This window comes from Armigeres subalbatus, chromosome 2 (genome assembly GCF_024139115.2).
Source record: "Armigeres subalbatus isolate Guangzhou_Male chromosome 2, GZ_Asu_2, whole genome shotgun sequence".
Lineage (NCBI taxonomy): Eukaryota > Metazoa > Arthropoda > Insecta > Diptera > Culicidae > Armigeres > Armigeres subalbatus.
Window position 1 is genome coordinate 46,143,071 of NC_085140.1, and position 15,765 is coordinate 46,158,835.

Below are 15,765 nucleotides of genomic sequence, written 5' to 3' on the forward strand. Positions count from 1 at the left end.
AGTCCATCCAGCCAAGTCGATGCCTATAATGCCAGCTCTCGTAACGACGGGTCGAGTCCAATTTTAAATGAAACGAACGACATGTTCGAGACATTTTTCCCCTTTGGAACTAGACGGATCACATCACACGGCAAAGACAAATCCAGGCAGCGAGTGACGATTTTCTGCACATCATCGGATGAAATTAGTGGTTACCTTATTATTTTAAAGCTATTCTCTCCTGCTCGAGTCGAGTTGTTATATTCTGTTTCATATGGTACGAAAATTCGGCAATGATTGTTAGATTCATAATTAATTTATTCAACATAGAAGAGCTTCATAATCAGCGTTCCTACAGTTTTGTGGTTTTATTATAGACCACTTTCCCGTATATACGAAAAGCATATAAACATACATATACCTCACGCAGGTATTGAACAACGCGCCGATCGATTAAAATATGACTAGAATCCAGCAGCGCTGATGGGTGGACATAAATTAGACTTACGAGTAGACATTTATTTTTTTTTTACATTTTGTCCACTACATAATGCAAATCAACTATTAGTCTTTAACTATAAGACAGAATAAAGACTAACAAAGAAAAAAGAATAAGTGCCTAATAAATGGTTAAGTTCATAAGTTTCTTTGTTTGATTGCTTCTAAACCACTCATGCGTTCCTAGGATATAAAAAGTATGCCTCTAAAACTCCAACTCTCTTAACACAGGAGGAACTTTTTTTTATTAATCCTCCTACATAACAATCCTAAAAGTACCACTGTGCATAGAAACTTTAAGTAGCGGAGCCTAAACCAGGTACTTCTTCGATTCCATACACAGTTGTCGAATATATCGCGAGACTAGAAGACGGAGCTCGCCGCTAACGCGTTGCGAGTGCCGAGCTACGATCGAGTATAATATGGACGCAACCAACAGTTCAACCAGTCTGTGCGTGTGCAAAAAAAAAGATAAAACCACATAGCCCCCAGTTTACAGTCGATTCGTGAGTCCTATTGTTGACTAGTTTGCGAGAGATACTAAACATTAATAGACGGAGATTGACGACAACAACTCTTTTGAACGCCGGCCATGTAATGCTATTGACCCACAATGAAACGAAAATGGGATCTCCGCACCAGTTCTTTGCAGCCCACTCATCGCTTCAGTGCCAGTGATCCATCTACAAGGTTAGCGGCACTATCTCTCCCAGTTGGCTCTTCGCGAAGTTCGTTGTGTTTTTGGTTGAAGATTGCGATTGGTTATTCGTCGAGCGTTAATTTGGAAGCCAGCTATATACTGATTACGAGCGTTGGGGTCAATACATGGTTTCTTGTGTTATTTTATGCGGTACGTGGCCCGGCTCTAGAACTGCATCTTGCACTTCTAAACTGTATGATTTTCTAATTCTTTCTATCTATCATGAAGATTGCCAATCGAGACGCATTGTCTGGTTCAGCATCGACAGATGTTTAAAATAGATTGAGTTGCACTATTCTTTTTCGCACAATCACGCAGTAGTTACTTATATACCTACCTACATTAACGAGAATAATGATGGATGATTTTAGAATTTCGTGGCATGTCACCAATTGAAAAAAGCACACGTTTCTTCGGTGTCGTCGCGCGTGCGGTGCAATGATGAGCGGCTTAGTACCCAGTGAGCAGCATTTCAATTAGTGATGATGACGATGAATATAGAACCGTGCTCCAAGGGATTAACAATTGTTGCTGATTGAAAATTTGAGATAATTCTACATCCAGCTGAAATATAGCAGTGTTGCGGTGAACCGGTGCCTATACCTAATTATTTAAAATCGGTGAAGTGATTCCCTCGTGGAGTGTTTGATTGTGTGTTTGTAGATAACAGTTTTGATAGTGTTGATTCGCGAACTCCTTATCAATTTTGGATGCCAGACGCGAATCAGTAAAAATAGAAACTTGATAGGTACATTGATCGATACATTATTTTCTGAACCTTCTATACTTATTTGAACAGATGTAAAATATCAGGCGAGTTTAGCTCTCACTCTATTTTTCATGACTGATAGAATTGCTCTCAGGTGCTACCGCTTTCTTTTTTAAGTAGAACGCTTTTATTACATTGCGCTTTATGGATTGAACTAATGCCAAATCATAGGTTAGTTTTTATGAAAAAGCTGAGACGAAATCTGTAAGCAAGAGTTCAACTGGAATATGGCAGGACATCGCAGCTTTTTCGTATACAAATACCGAGTCGAGGAAGCGATATTGAAAATTGGATATCAAATTAATCTGGCTTAATCGCAGAAAAGCATCCATCGGTTGGCGGTTGGCGTGGGTGGTCGTCAAATTTACTGGATCAGGAAACGCAAACCAGAGGCCAGACGGGGATCAGACAAGACCGGGTTGATTGAAATCTCCCAGTAGAATATTATTGAGCAAACTTCTTTTAGTACCGTCGTCGGGTGTGACAATGGGTCAAATGGAAGTGAGAATAAGTCACTGTTTCAAGTATATAGAATGCTTGTAGAATAGGTATCTGAGGACAAGAAAACCTCATTATAAGAGACCTTTTTGAACGATTTTGTTATCCGACCTCCAGACTGTCTGTGAGGGGCGCTGACCCACGACGACGGAAGCTGTAAAATGTGATATATTGCGAACTGAAATATTTACTTGTGGACATCAGACATGTAATTTCGACATGGAAAATGGATATATTTTGGACAGAGTCATTTTCCCTTGATTTAAACATGACCAAAAAAACAGGAATATCAAGTGGAAATTATGAAAGATTTTTTAATTGGCAATTTAGAAGACATCGCATTAAAAGTTCTGAGAAATTTCCGTTGGAAATTCAATTTAAAATAACTCTCTGATTAAAAGTCTTTAGAATGAAGAATCCCTTGCAGACTCAGAAAAATTTGCTTTGGAAATATCCTTTGGAAATTAAAATAAATTTCCCTTGAAAATGCAGAATAATTTTCTTTGGACATTGAGAAAGTTAGAAATTCATAAAAAAAATCGTTGAAAATTCAGTAGAATGGGTTAGGGAAAAAAGGTCGAATGACAAAAGTTCGAAAAACAAAAGGTCAAATTGACAAATGTTCGAAAAGGAGAAAAAGTTGAAAGGACAAATCGTCGAATAGGACAAAAGGTCGAGGAACAAACGGTAAAAAAAACTGCCTTCTTCCTTCTTTTATCTTCCTTCTTTTTTTCTTCTATCTTCTTTTTGCTTCTCCTTTTAATATTCCTTCTCATTTGGTCCTCGCTTCCTACATCTTCCTTCTTCCTAATCATTATTCCTATTTTCATCTTCCTTCTTCCATTTTTCTTTTTCCTTCATTCGTCTTCCTTCTGCTTTCCTCTTCCTTCCCCCTTCTTCCTTATCCTACTTCTTTTTTTTTCTTTCCTCCTTCATCCTTCTGTTTTCTTCCTTCTTTTTTCTTTCTCTCCATTCTCCCTTCTCACTTCTTTTTGTACTTTTTTTTTCTTCTTTTTTCTCCATTTTTCCTTCTTACTTTTTCTTTATTCTATTTTTTTCTTACTTCCTTCTTCCTTCTTCCGGTCTTACTTCTTCCTTAGTTCTTCCTTTTCCTTTCTTCTCAATTCTTCGTTCTTCCTTCTTTTTCCTCTCTTTGCCCTTCTTTCTTATTTTTTCTTCCTTCTCTTTTAGTCTTTCACTTTTTTTTCTTTCTTTTTTGACCTTTTGTCCCTATCGACCTTTTATGCTTTTGGAACTCCCCTCCTACCTTCTGTCCCTTGCGACGTTTTGTCTATTCGACCTTTCGTCATAGTTTTTTTTTCAAAATATTTTCTTTTGGAAATTCATAAGAACTTTTCTCGAAAATTTTAAAATATAAACCGAGTAAAATTGAGAAAATCGTGAAAAACTTGCATCAAAAGCTTCCTAATGCATTAGAAAAAAATTACACATTGTGCAACGTTTCATCACGACCACAAAAACTCGAATTTCAACCGATTTTCGATCTTCAAGGCACCAAACTAAAGCTGTAGGTTTCTAGGATAAGACCATGTGGTGATTCATCCAAATTGACCTCTATAGTCCCCTGGGAACCTGTACTGAAGAGGTACTGGCTTTTTTGGGGAGGCACCTACATAGCCATAAATTCCCTGTTTTTTTACTGCTTCAATGCAAGAACGAATATGCTGCTTTCAATCAAATTTCAGAGCTCTAAAGCTGATATCCAGCGTTCTGATTTTGTTTAATATAACTTCCGACGTTCTGTATTATTAAATTTCCGATCGAATAATTTTTGAACATTTCTGACCAGAGGAAATTAGAGGGCTGACCGCGACAATTAGGAAAGTCTCCACATCAAGCCATTTAAAGGAGCTCCGGAGGGCACTGCACTAAACGTCTCCTGGACCTACAGTTTTACTACCAAGGTTTACCTGGATATTCCTTTACTTCTTTTCCTGTAGTTGGATTATTTTTATCTTTATTGTTTGTTATGTTACATCTTAGTTCCCTTTTCGTCGACCATTAACCATAGTCATTAACTATTTCTATTCAAATTTTAAATTGTAAGTATTAAGTTTTAAAATGTTCATATATTAAGGTTATAGGGGTCTCCACTAGCCTTGCGTGCAAAGACGTAGAATTGCCAATCCGGAGATGGCGAGTACGATTTTCGGTCAGTCTATGATGTTTTCGGGTTGGAAATATTCTCAACATCCTGGGCATAGTGTATCCATTGTACTTGCCATACAAGATACGTACTCACACAATGGCGAGCATAGAGCAGGCCAAGTTACAGTTGGAATGTAGAGCCATTGAAGAAGAAGAAGAAGATATTAAGGTTACTTGAATAAATATCTGACAATGGAAGGTCCCACGGTTGTACCTGAGGGAGGCCATCCTGCCTCCTCCCCCTGCCAAGTGCCCCTGGCCTTGGTACTCTCGACGAGTGAAGAAATTGAAATTTAAAATTTCACATAAATGAAGAGTATAAAAAAGTGCAAAAAAAAACAAATGCTCCCGAAACGGACCTCTGGAAAATCCGGAACATCCGTGAAACATCGACGAAAAGGGAACTAAGATGTAACATAACAAACAATAAAGATAAAAATAATCCAACTACAGGAAAAGAAGTAAAGGAATATCCAGGTAAACCTTGGTAGTAAAACTGTAGGTCCAGGAGACGTTTAGTGCAGTGCCCTCCGGAGCTCCTTTAAATGGCTTGATGTGGGAGACTTTCCCTAATTGTCGCGGTCAGCCCTCTAATTTCCTCTGGTCAGAAATGTTCAAAAATTATTCGATCGGAAATTTAATAATACAGAACGTCGGAAGTTATATTAAACAAAATCAGAACGCTGGATATCAGCTTTAGAGCTCTGAAATTTGATTGAAAGCAGCATATTCGTTCTTGCATTGAAGCAGTAAAAAAACAGGGAATTTATGGCTATGTAGGTGCCTCCCCAAAAAAGCCAATACCTCTTCAGTACAGGTTCCCAGGGGACTATAGAGGTCAATTTGGATGAATCACCACATGGTCTTATCCTAGAAACCTACAGCTACAGATTACAAAAAAACATTCCATAGCATAACTATTTGATTCGTACCCATACAGGCGAATTGTGTACGCAATAAATTGTGTAGGGTCTTCTGTGATGACCACAAACGGCCCCGGGAAATCCGAAACATCCGTAGAAGTGGCCAATTCCAACAGTTCATCACGAAGCAAGTTTTTGAAATTGAATTGAATTGAATTATCTTTATTCACGAGATTCTCGGCCCTAGGCCGGTTCATCTCGTATACATTTTTTTAATTGTTTATATCAGCGAATTGGGTTTCCTGAGGACAGTATTGTGGCTAGACGGATGGCAGTATCATACATAATAGCATAATTGTTTTGATTAATATGAATATGTATTCTGACTTTTTTAATAGTGAAATTCTTTTGTGACCCGAAATAGCCACAATACGGTCCTCAGGAAACCCGAAACATTCGTAAAATAGGTTAATCCTAAAAGTTCATCCCAGAGCTGCACATTTTTGTTAGCATTCATAACGGTGAATTATAAATGGAATCAATAGTGAAAGTCCTCTGTGACCTACCAACAGTTAATCACAATCGATTTTTTAGAAAACATGGTTAACGGCATGTTACATTTGCAATCGACAGCAAAAGCAATCCTTTTCCATCGGCAATGATTACAAAACGGTTCTCCGGAAAATTTGGGACATTCGCAAAAACGAATAATTTCAGAACTTCACATTTTATTTCGAAACCATCCATAGCGGGGAAGTAATTGTGCAATCAGTAATGGAAATTTTCTATGACGTCTGAATGTCCACTAAATGGTCCTCCGGGATATCAGGAATATCAGTTAGAATGGTCAATTTCAAAAGTTCATCTCACAGATTTGCAAATTTTTGCTTTCATTCATAAGGGTGAATTATGTATGCAATTAATAGTGAAAATCCTAAAGAAGGCCTTACTATTGAGGTCGAAATACGCATCTGTCAAAGGTACATTCAAGTGGTGAAATTAGATGGAATTGTACAAACTCGTCTTATAACAAGTGAAGACATTCCACTTAAAAGCTCAAATTTTTTTTTATCTAGGGTTACAGCTCCTGGACTTTATCTCATAGCTCCTATATTCATCCCACGAAAAAGCACATGTTAGCAAACAGAAGTGACGAAATTGGTGCCGTATTTCTTTGGTTCGCGATTAGATGAATATATGTTCAGTGAGATGGAAAATGGAACAGTTCTCCTATATAAATAAACATGAATTTCTGTCTGTCTGAACCTTATAGACTCGGAAACCTCTGAACCGATCAGCGTGAAAATTTGTATGCAGAGGTTTTTGGGACCGGTAAAGGTTATTAAGATAGTTCGAGACCCCTCCCCTTTTTGGAAAGGGGGGCTCCCATACAAATGAAACAGAAATTTCCGCATTGCTCGAGATATAATAAGAGAAAAAAATAATTTTAGGCGAAACGCAGTTCGTCGGGTCTGCTAGTCAATGATAAAAAGTCCTTCGTAAAATCCGAATCCGGATCCGTAAAAAGTGGCCAATTCCAAAAGTGACCGTAATAGATCAAGCCAGTTCTTCCAGAACTTGCTCCGGAAGTTTGTCCAGCAGTTCCTCCGGTAATCGCTTCGGAAGTTCATCAAGCAATTCTTCAAAAAGTTCCTAAACGCATTACTCTAGAAGTTTATCCAAGAATTCATCCGGAAGTCCCTCCGCAAATTCCTCCATAAGTTCATCAATTAATTTCTCGGTAAGTTCCTAAAGGCATTCCTCCGGAAATCCCTCCAGAACTTATTAAAAAAGGTCGTCCGGGAATTAGTACAGTAGACGTTCGATAACTGCAAGTCATTTAACTGCAATGCTTTTTAACTGCAATTCGATAGTTGCAACAGTTTTGCAGTTATTAGACCGCTAAGCTTCAAACCGATGTCAGACTCAATGACAGCTGCAGTGCGCTGCACATTTAGATGCACTTTTATTGCATCTGACGTCGATTGACAACAGTTTGACATCTAGAATGCATTGCAGTTATCGAACGGCATTCATTAACTGAAAAGTAAACATTTTGCAGTTATCGAACGGCTACTGTAGTTCCTCCGGGAATTAGTAGTTCCTCCGGGAATTCTTCCGTGAATTCCTTTTGGAATTGGCCACTTTTACGGATGCTCCGGATCTTTCGGAGTACCATTTCGGGGTCGGCATCAAGGGGTCACAGAAGACTTTCATTATTGATTGCATACACAATTCGCCAGGACCCGATCAGCAATGCATAACAAAATTATAACTCAATTCTATCAATGGTTGTTATTTAAAACAACACAAGACTTTCACTATTGATTGCACCCACAATTCAGAAGAATCAATGATAACGAACAAATCGCGAAGCTCTGGGATGAGCTTTTGAAATTGGTCACTTCTACGGATCGTTCGGAACTTCCAAAGAGCCATTGCGGGAGCGTTTAGGGGTCACAGAAGGCTTTCACTATTGATTGCACCCACAATCTGTCAGCATGGATTGCTACGAAAAAATCGCAAAGCTCTGGGATGAAATTTTGGAATTGGCCATTTAACGGATGTTCCGGATCTTCCAGAGATCTATTTCTGGGGAATTTGGAGGTTACAGAAGACATTGACTATTGATTGCACCTACAATTTTCCAGAATGAAAGAATGAATGAACTTTTAGAATTGGCCACTTTTACGGATGTTCCGGATCTTCCAGAGGGCTTTCCGATGAGCGCTCGAATGATAAAATTGCCAAGAAATGGCGTATACATACAACATAGCAAATACAGTTCGGATCATCAGAGCACATATTTCCAAGCAATTTTATGTTTCATAAAACGAAATTTGAAAATTGTTGCAAAATTGAGAAGCTCAAACAGTGCCTCTTTAGTACAGGTTTCCCGGGGACTAGAGAGGTCAATTTGAATTAATCACCCCATGGGCTTGTACCTCCAGCTTTTGTTTGGTGTCTGAAGATCGAAAATCGATTGAAATTTGAGTTTTTGTGATCGTGATGAAACCTTGGGTTCAAATGGGCACCAATACACAATGTTTCACTTTTTGTGGCGCCTTTTCTAGATGTCGCTGAAAGCTGATTTTTTTTTTCTTTTTTTTTCTTAAATAAAAGACAGAATCACCGTCTTCGACCAGAGGTCGAACAGACTGAACACTTAACATCTAGCATGAGACAACGGACAGGACATTTACACAACACCCAGTGGACCAGTGGAGAGCTTTTCGCTTTACGAAAATTTTTCTCCTTACCGGGGCGGGAATCGAACCCACACTCCACAGCACATGCGTATAGACGATTGACGTCGCTAACCGCACGGCCACGAAGCCCACAAGCGGGTATCTTAGTTTCCGTAAGTTAGGAAAAGTCAGATTTTTTCAGATTTTTATCTCGTTGCGTTACAAAGTTACAGCGTTGTTTTGGGTGTGCTTGGGTCGAAATGGACCCCAATGCACTACGAGGGTTAAGATTTTATGGGAATTTCACATGGATAGCTCACAACGCGCATTCTATGCAGTGTCCTGCTCGTCTGCCGTGCCGACAAATTTAGAATAATTTCCATTAAAACTTCATAAAAAATCTGCTTTAGAAATCAAGAAGTTTATCCGACGATAATTGGAACGAGGAAATTGATTAAAAGTTTTTTTTTGGAAATTAATAAAAATTGTCGTAGAGATACAGGAGATCTTTAAGAGAAAATTCAAAAGAATATTTTGAAAAAATTCTGAAGATCTTCTCAAGTAAATACAGCAAAAATAAATAGAAAAATATCCTGTGTGAATTGAAAAGGATTATGAAAAGAAATTCAGACGAATATTCATTTTGCCAGATGAAGTATTGGAGGTAATCGCTTCCTTCGGGTGCGGTGACACGTGCTTTCCCTACATAAGCTACGCAAGCCTTCCTACGCAGCTTATAGCGGATGTTGATGAGCCCAAGTTCCAAAAATTGACCTCGCCATCCCTGGATTGGCAATCCTTTGCTTGCAAGGCTAACTGAAAAAACATAACCATAACGGATTGATATGCAAAACCCAGATTAATCCACCTAACGGTGATGGCGCCTTTCTCGCGCAAAAAGGTAATAAATGTAGCTTTTACGCTTACACCTCGATGATGTACAAGAAAGGCAAAACAGTTACACCGTCTAATGTTATGATAGAAAATTTACACTACTAGACGACAGATGGCGCTGCCAAAAGTTTCTCGAATTTCCTATGTTCGAAGTTTGACTTTCGGACAATTTCATAGTACTATGAAACTGAACGAAGAGCATACTTACGCCTAAATGCGTGCAACACGAGCATCTTTATAGTGCGATGAAACTCTTAATGGGAAGCCACGGATAAAATATTCATAGATGCAAGGCATCATAACACATTATTGTTCTATGTGACTATGTCTCATCACTATTTTAATATTATATATTTTTTGCAATTTGCAATTATTATGAAATTCAATAGTGATCAACAGCGTTTTAGTCTCTATCGGATGCAACTTGTTGCAAGAAAATCGGTTAAGAGTTTCTATGTGAAAATTTGGCTAATGTTTTTTTATGGCATTTTGTGCACACACACACGCACACACTTACACACACACACACGCACACACGGACAGACAGACATTTGTTCAGCTCATCGAGCTGAGTCGAATGGTATATAACACTATGGATCTCCGGGACTTCTATCAAAAGTTCGAATTTGGAGTGAAATGATAGCCTTTCGGTACAACTTAGTTGTACGAGAAAGGCAAAAATATAAATAATTTCCAGGGCAAGCAGGATTCAGACGAAAAAACATTTTCAGCATCATCAACCGGAAAGATCTACCCAGGATTTTGGAAGCGATAAACAACGTGCATAAAGACATCAAATTCACCCACGAGGAGGAAAAGGAAGGTAAATTACCTTTCTTGGATCTACTGGTTATCAAGGGAACAAATGCAACATTAGACTTCGAAATCTACATGGTTACGAACAAATCGCGAAGCTCTAGGATGAACTTTTGGAATTGGTCACTTCTACGGATCGTTCGGAACTTCCAAAGAGCTATTGCGGGAGCGTTTGGGGGTCACGGAAGGCTTTCACTATTGATTGCACCCACAATATGTCTGGATGGATTTCTACGAAAAAATCGCAAAGCTGTGGGATGAACTTTTGGAATTGGCCATTTTACGGTTGTTCCGGACCTTCCAGAGATCTATTTCTGGGGAATTTGGAGGTCACAGAAGACATTGACTATTGATTGCACCCACAATTTTCCAGAATGAAAGGTTACGAAAAAATCGCAAAGCTCTGGGATGAACTTTTAGAATTGGCCACTTTTACGGATGTTCCGGATCTTCCAGAGGGCTTTCCGATGAGCGCTCGAATGATAAAATTGCCAAGAAATGGCGTATACAACATAGCAAATACAGTTCGGATCATCAGAGCACATATTTCCAAGTTTCATAAAACGAAATTTGAAAATTAGATGCAAAATTGAGAAGCTCAAACAGTGCCTCTTTAGTACAGGTTTCCCGGGGACTGGAAATGTCAATTTGGATTATTCACCCCATGGGCTTGTACCTACAGCTTCCGTTTGGTGTCTAAAGATCGAAAATGGGTTGAAATTTGAGTTTTTTTTGTGATCATGATGAAACCTTGGGTCCAAATGGACCCCAATACACAATGTTTCACTTTTTTGTGGCGCCTTTTCTAGATGTTGCTGAAAGCTGATTTTTTCAGGGTATCTTAGTTTCCGTAAGTTAGGAAAAGTCATATTTTTTCAGATTTTTATCTCGTTGCGTTACAAAGTTACAGCGTTGTTTTGGGTGTGCTTGGGTCGAAATGGACCCCAATGCACTACGAGATTTTATGGGAATTTCACATGGATAGCTCACAACGCGCATTCTATGCAGTGTCCTGCTCGTCTGCCGTGCCGACAAATTTAGAATAATTACCATTAAAACTTCATAAAAAATTTGCTTTAGAAATCAAGAAGTATTATCCGAAGATAATTGGAACGAGGAAATCGATTAAAAGTTTTTTTGAAAATTAATAAAAATTGTCGTAGAGATACAGGAGATCTTTAAGAGAAAATTCAAAAGAATATTTTGAAAAAATTCTGAAGATCTTCTCAAGTAAATACAGCAAAAATAAATAGAAAAATATCCTGTGTGAATTGAAAAGGATTATGAAAAGAAATTCAGACGAATATTCATTTTGCCAGATGAAGTATTGGAGGTAACCGCTTCCTTCGGGTGCGGTGACACGTGCTTTCCCTACATAAGCTACGCAAGCCTTCCTACGCAGCTTATAGCGGATGTTGATGAGCCCAAGTTCCGAGAATTGACCTCGCCATCTCCGGATTGGTAATCCTTTGCTTGCAAGGCTAACTGAAAACACATAACCATAACGGATTGATATGCAAAAAAATATAAATAATTTCCAGAGCAAGTAGGATTCCGAGAAATAGCTTTTGGCAGCACTTTTCCCAAACCTAACCATGCGTCTCCATTAGACTGGCCCAGATTACTATGGGGAGAAAAAAATGTTATCGAATTCCACGGGGCACCCCCCAGAATTGTGTCTTTGGGTGAGAAAATCAATCTCTGAAAATTTCAGCTCAATCGCTTGTTGCATAAGCTGGCGCATTTGATTTGAAGTTTGTATGGGGATTTCAGCCAAAATGTATAGGAAAATACACCTCCGTCACTCATTCGATCTGGAGATTGGTTCTGATTGCTCGATTGACCTCAGAATTGCAAAAACGGCAGTTGGTATGCTACAGAACAATTTGACAGAACATTGCATGATGATTAAATGAACTTTTATATAATTTTCGGCTGATTTATTAGAAGCTGATTTGTATATTTTTGGGTTTTTTGATCGAATCGCATCAGCCGAAACTTATATAAAAGTTCATTTAATCATCATACAATGTTCTGTGAAATTGTTCTGTAGCATACCAACTGCCGTTTTTGCAATTCTGAGGTCAATCGAGCAATCAGAACCAATTTCCAGATCGAATGAGTGACGGAGGTGTATTTTCCTATACATTTTGGCTGAAATCCCCATACAAACTTCAAATCAAATGCGCCAGCTTATACAACAAGCGATTGAGCTGAAATTTTCAGAGATTGATTTTCTCACCCAAAGACACAATCCTGGGGGGTGCCCCGAGGAATTAGACAACTTTTTGTTTATTGGGCCAGTCTAGTCTCCATGCACGTGTGCAATTGTGGATGGTGTTTGTATGGCGCATGTATTTACGAATTTATCTCCAAACACTATTGTTTAATAATGCACGAGAAATGCAGCATTACCGCTACGATCAAAGTTTTTTTAGGAGCACTCTACTATAATAGAGAACTGGAATTATAAGCAAAACTCACTTTAATCAGGCTTTCAAAAGGTTCCATTATGGCACCGTTGGAAATGTGAAACAACGGTAGGACCCTTTGCGATTTCAGTACTGTATGCAAAGTTGATAACAGTTTCCATTTGATCATTTATTAATCGCTCAAAAGCCACCTATTGGAAATTATTCCCGTTAATTACCATTGAAAATTTCATAACCGTCTAGCACTGATTTCGCGGGTGATCAACTAATCAGCATGTGTATGATGTTGTTGTTGCTTTCTCGGTGGAAGCTTTATTTAGCTAGCTTCAAGCAGTGCAGTGTGTGCGAAGGACAAGTGAATGTATGTGGGTGATGTGAAAAAGTAGCTTTATCTCAAGGCTTTATTGGCATTGACGGCAGCTATAAGTAAAACAAAATGGAGGCTGCGTGATGCGCGCGCTTTTGTCCGGGAAGGCGTGTAAGCTTATCGGGTGAAATTTTTGGATGCTTTTTTTAACCGTGATTGCTACCAATTTTCAAAATTGTTTCAAAAACCGAATACTTAACCTTGACGCCTCTTCTTCCAGTAAGGTAGGATTTCTATGATTTACAGTCCAATGCTTCTTATTTTGTATATAACCACAATTAAAAAATGTAGAGCTCGAGATATAAAAATAATGCATCATTTATATCTACCTCAAATACACTAAGTTGACTAAGTTGCCAAAAGCGATAAGCTAACAAAAAGCTGAAAAGAATAAGTATACTGTACCAAGGTGAATACAAACAGGTGTAGCAGTATGCCAATTACATGATTCAGCCATCTTGGATTTTTATATGGGGCAGCCACCGAGTTTGTTTATGTTTTGCACTGAAAATGAATTTTTCACCCCCGCGCTAGTCTCTCCCATCTACTGTCGAAGTGAGTGAACCCTGATATAAGAACCCTGTACTGTACCACAACAGCTCAACAAAATTTAACATTTAATGTTTCGACATTTTACATTATATGTTAAAGAAACGACATGTATCACGCTGAACATGTTCGACGTTTTTAATATATCCACTAGGAGGGCGCCCGATTACCAGTCTCATGAAGATACTTAAAGATCTCTTGCTGAGTTCAAGGAACCTTCTAATCATAATTACGTCTGATTTCATATAACTTTCAAAGTGCGTACATATTGTGATGGCCATGCAGTTGGCCATCAACCTTTTGATACATAGTCGAGTGGAGATTTTGCTTGCGGAGAAACCCGATCTTTTTGATAATCGAATCAGCATATTATTATTAGTCCATTATTATCTCATAAACCTAAATAATCTCGCAGTTATGGGTTCTGTAATTATCGCCCTGAAGTAATGAATTTTCTTGCTATCTTGTACCAAGGTGCTTATACCCCCTGTCCATAGTATACGTGAAGCCCGAGCTATAAACTCGTAAATCACAATGGACTCGTATGACCAATTTTTTTCGCACTACGTTTCATATACATATTGACCGTTGAGCTGGACATGAATGAAAATCAACTGATTATCAGTGTCGTAGTTAATGTTCCGTAAACATCTTAAGACGAATTAATCAGTTCCGCAGTTATTGTGCCTTCTACTTCTAATAAAAACTTTGTTGTACATTGTCTCATTGCCAAAGCGAAGTTTATCCGCAGTACAAATAGCTCAAGGTATCACAGCAATACTTATAAACAATATGTCAAAACAGTTCTGACTAAGCAGCTGATTTTTTTAGACGCAAAACCAGATTTTATTTTGTACCTCACAATACATTACCTTAGACCGGAAATTTTAATCCATTGTAATAACTTAGGGTGAGGGACTGTTTCGGCAGCATAATTAAGTCAAAACAGTATTTAAAAATGTTCCTGTTTGAAAGTTTTTCAATAAAAATTGACTGCCCAATAGACTTTTCTCTAACTCCAATGATCTTCAGTCACGAGGTGAATGCAATTGCGTACATATTGTAACACCTATTTTTTCGGCAACAATGACGGTTGAGAATTTTTCGTGTAGTGAATGGAAATTACTGAAAAACATTAATCGTTGCTAGAATCATTAGAATTGATCAATATGAGAGATTCCATGAACATTACTCAGCAAAACGAAGTGGTGCATAAAGTGTATTACTTTGTTAAATTGACCAGCGATTTTGTTTTTACGTTATAACGAAAATGGGATTCGGAACCCTACTTATCAGTAGAGCGAACACAAGATCGTCTGCTACGTCATATGTTACCAACATTCTGTTCTTAATTTTGTTATCTCTCTCTGATTTTTTTTATTACAATAATAATCCCATATAAGCGTTTATATATTTTTCTTGCGTTTCTTGTTTTTCAGACTTGAATCAGATGGTGAAGCACCTGGAGCGCCAACTACATTGTAGAATGCTATCTAGGATCACGTTTAACCGATTAGCGGGGTAATTTCCGAAGGTCCAGCATTGAAAATTAAAAAAACGATCGTTCAGTTCTGTAGATTTTTATTGTTGTGCTATACTGGCGAAAAACAACAAACAAATTCCTCTAGCGGACCGGACATTGCATATAAACCGTGAGCTACTGTGGTGAAAATATGTATTCGTTAAGCCGCCGCGTACTCATCATGTTGACTGGAAGCGTAGTCATTTCGTTACTGATCGTGGTTACCATCTACGGAGTTAACAGTGCTCCTACGACTACCAAAAAGTCGGTTGAAGTTTCCGATCAGTTGGCAGGTAATAGTGATTTGGAAAAGGCAGCCAAAGATTACGAGCTGAAGCAAGTGCACGTGGTGAGTGAAAAATGTAGCGATTAAGTAAAAAAAAGGAAGGACCTCTTTAAAATGTGTAATTATTAGCTATTAACAGTTATATTATTCCTCTTTTATTCAGTATTGAAACATCGTTGACTCGAATCAAGTACGAGGCACTGAAGACGACCTTGCCGTTGAGGTCGAAATACGT

The 15,765-nt window shown here is 38.4% G+C and overlaps 1 protein-coding gene across 4 annotated transcripts in view; it reads left to right on the top strand.

Annotated features, from left to right (window-relative positions):
• The first annotated feature begins 815 nt into the window (after positions 1-815).
• LOC134218517 (venom acid phosphatase Acph-1-like) overlaps positions 816-15,765 on the top strand; it is a 29,884-nt gene continuing 14,934 nt past the window's right edge. Inside the window, exons 1-2 of one of the 4 annotated variants that reach the window (XM_062697621.1) lie at positions 816-1,167; positions 15,162-15,593. In XM_062697621.1, the coding sequence (XP_062553605.1) occupies positions 15,396-15,593 (198 nt within the window). In that variant the 5' untranslated portion in view covers positions 816-1,167; positions 15,162-15,395. The other 3 variants (XM_062697624.1, XM_062697622.1, XM_062697623.1) reach the window with 3 other exon arrangements.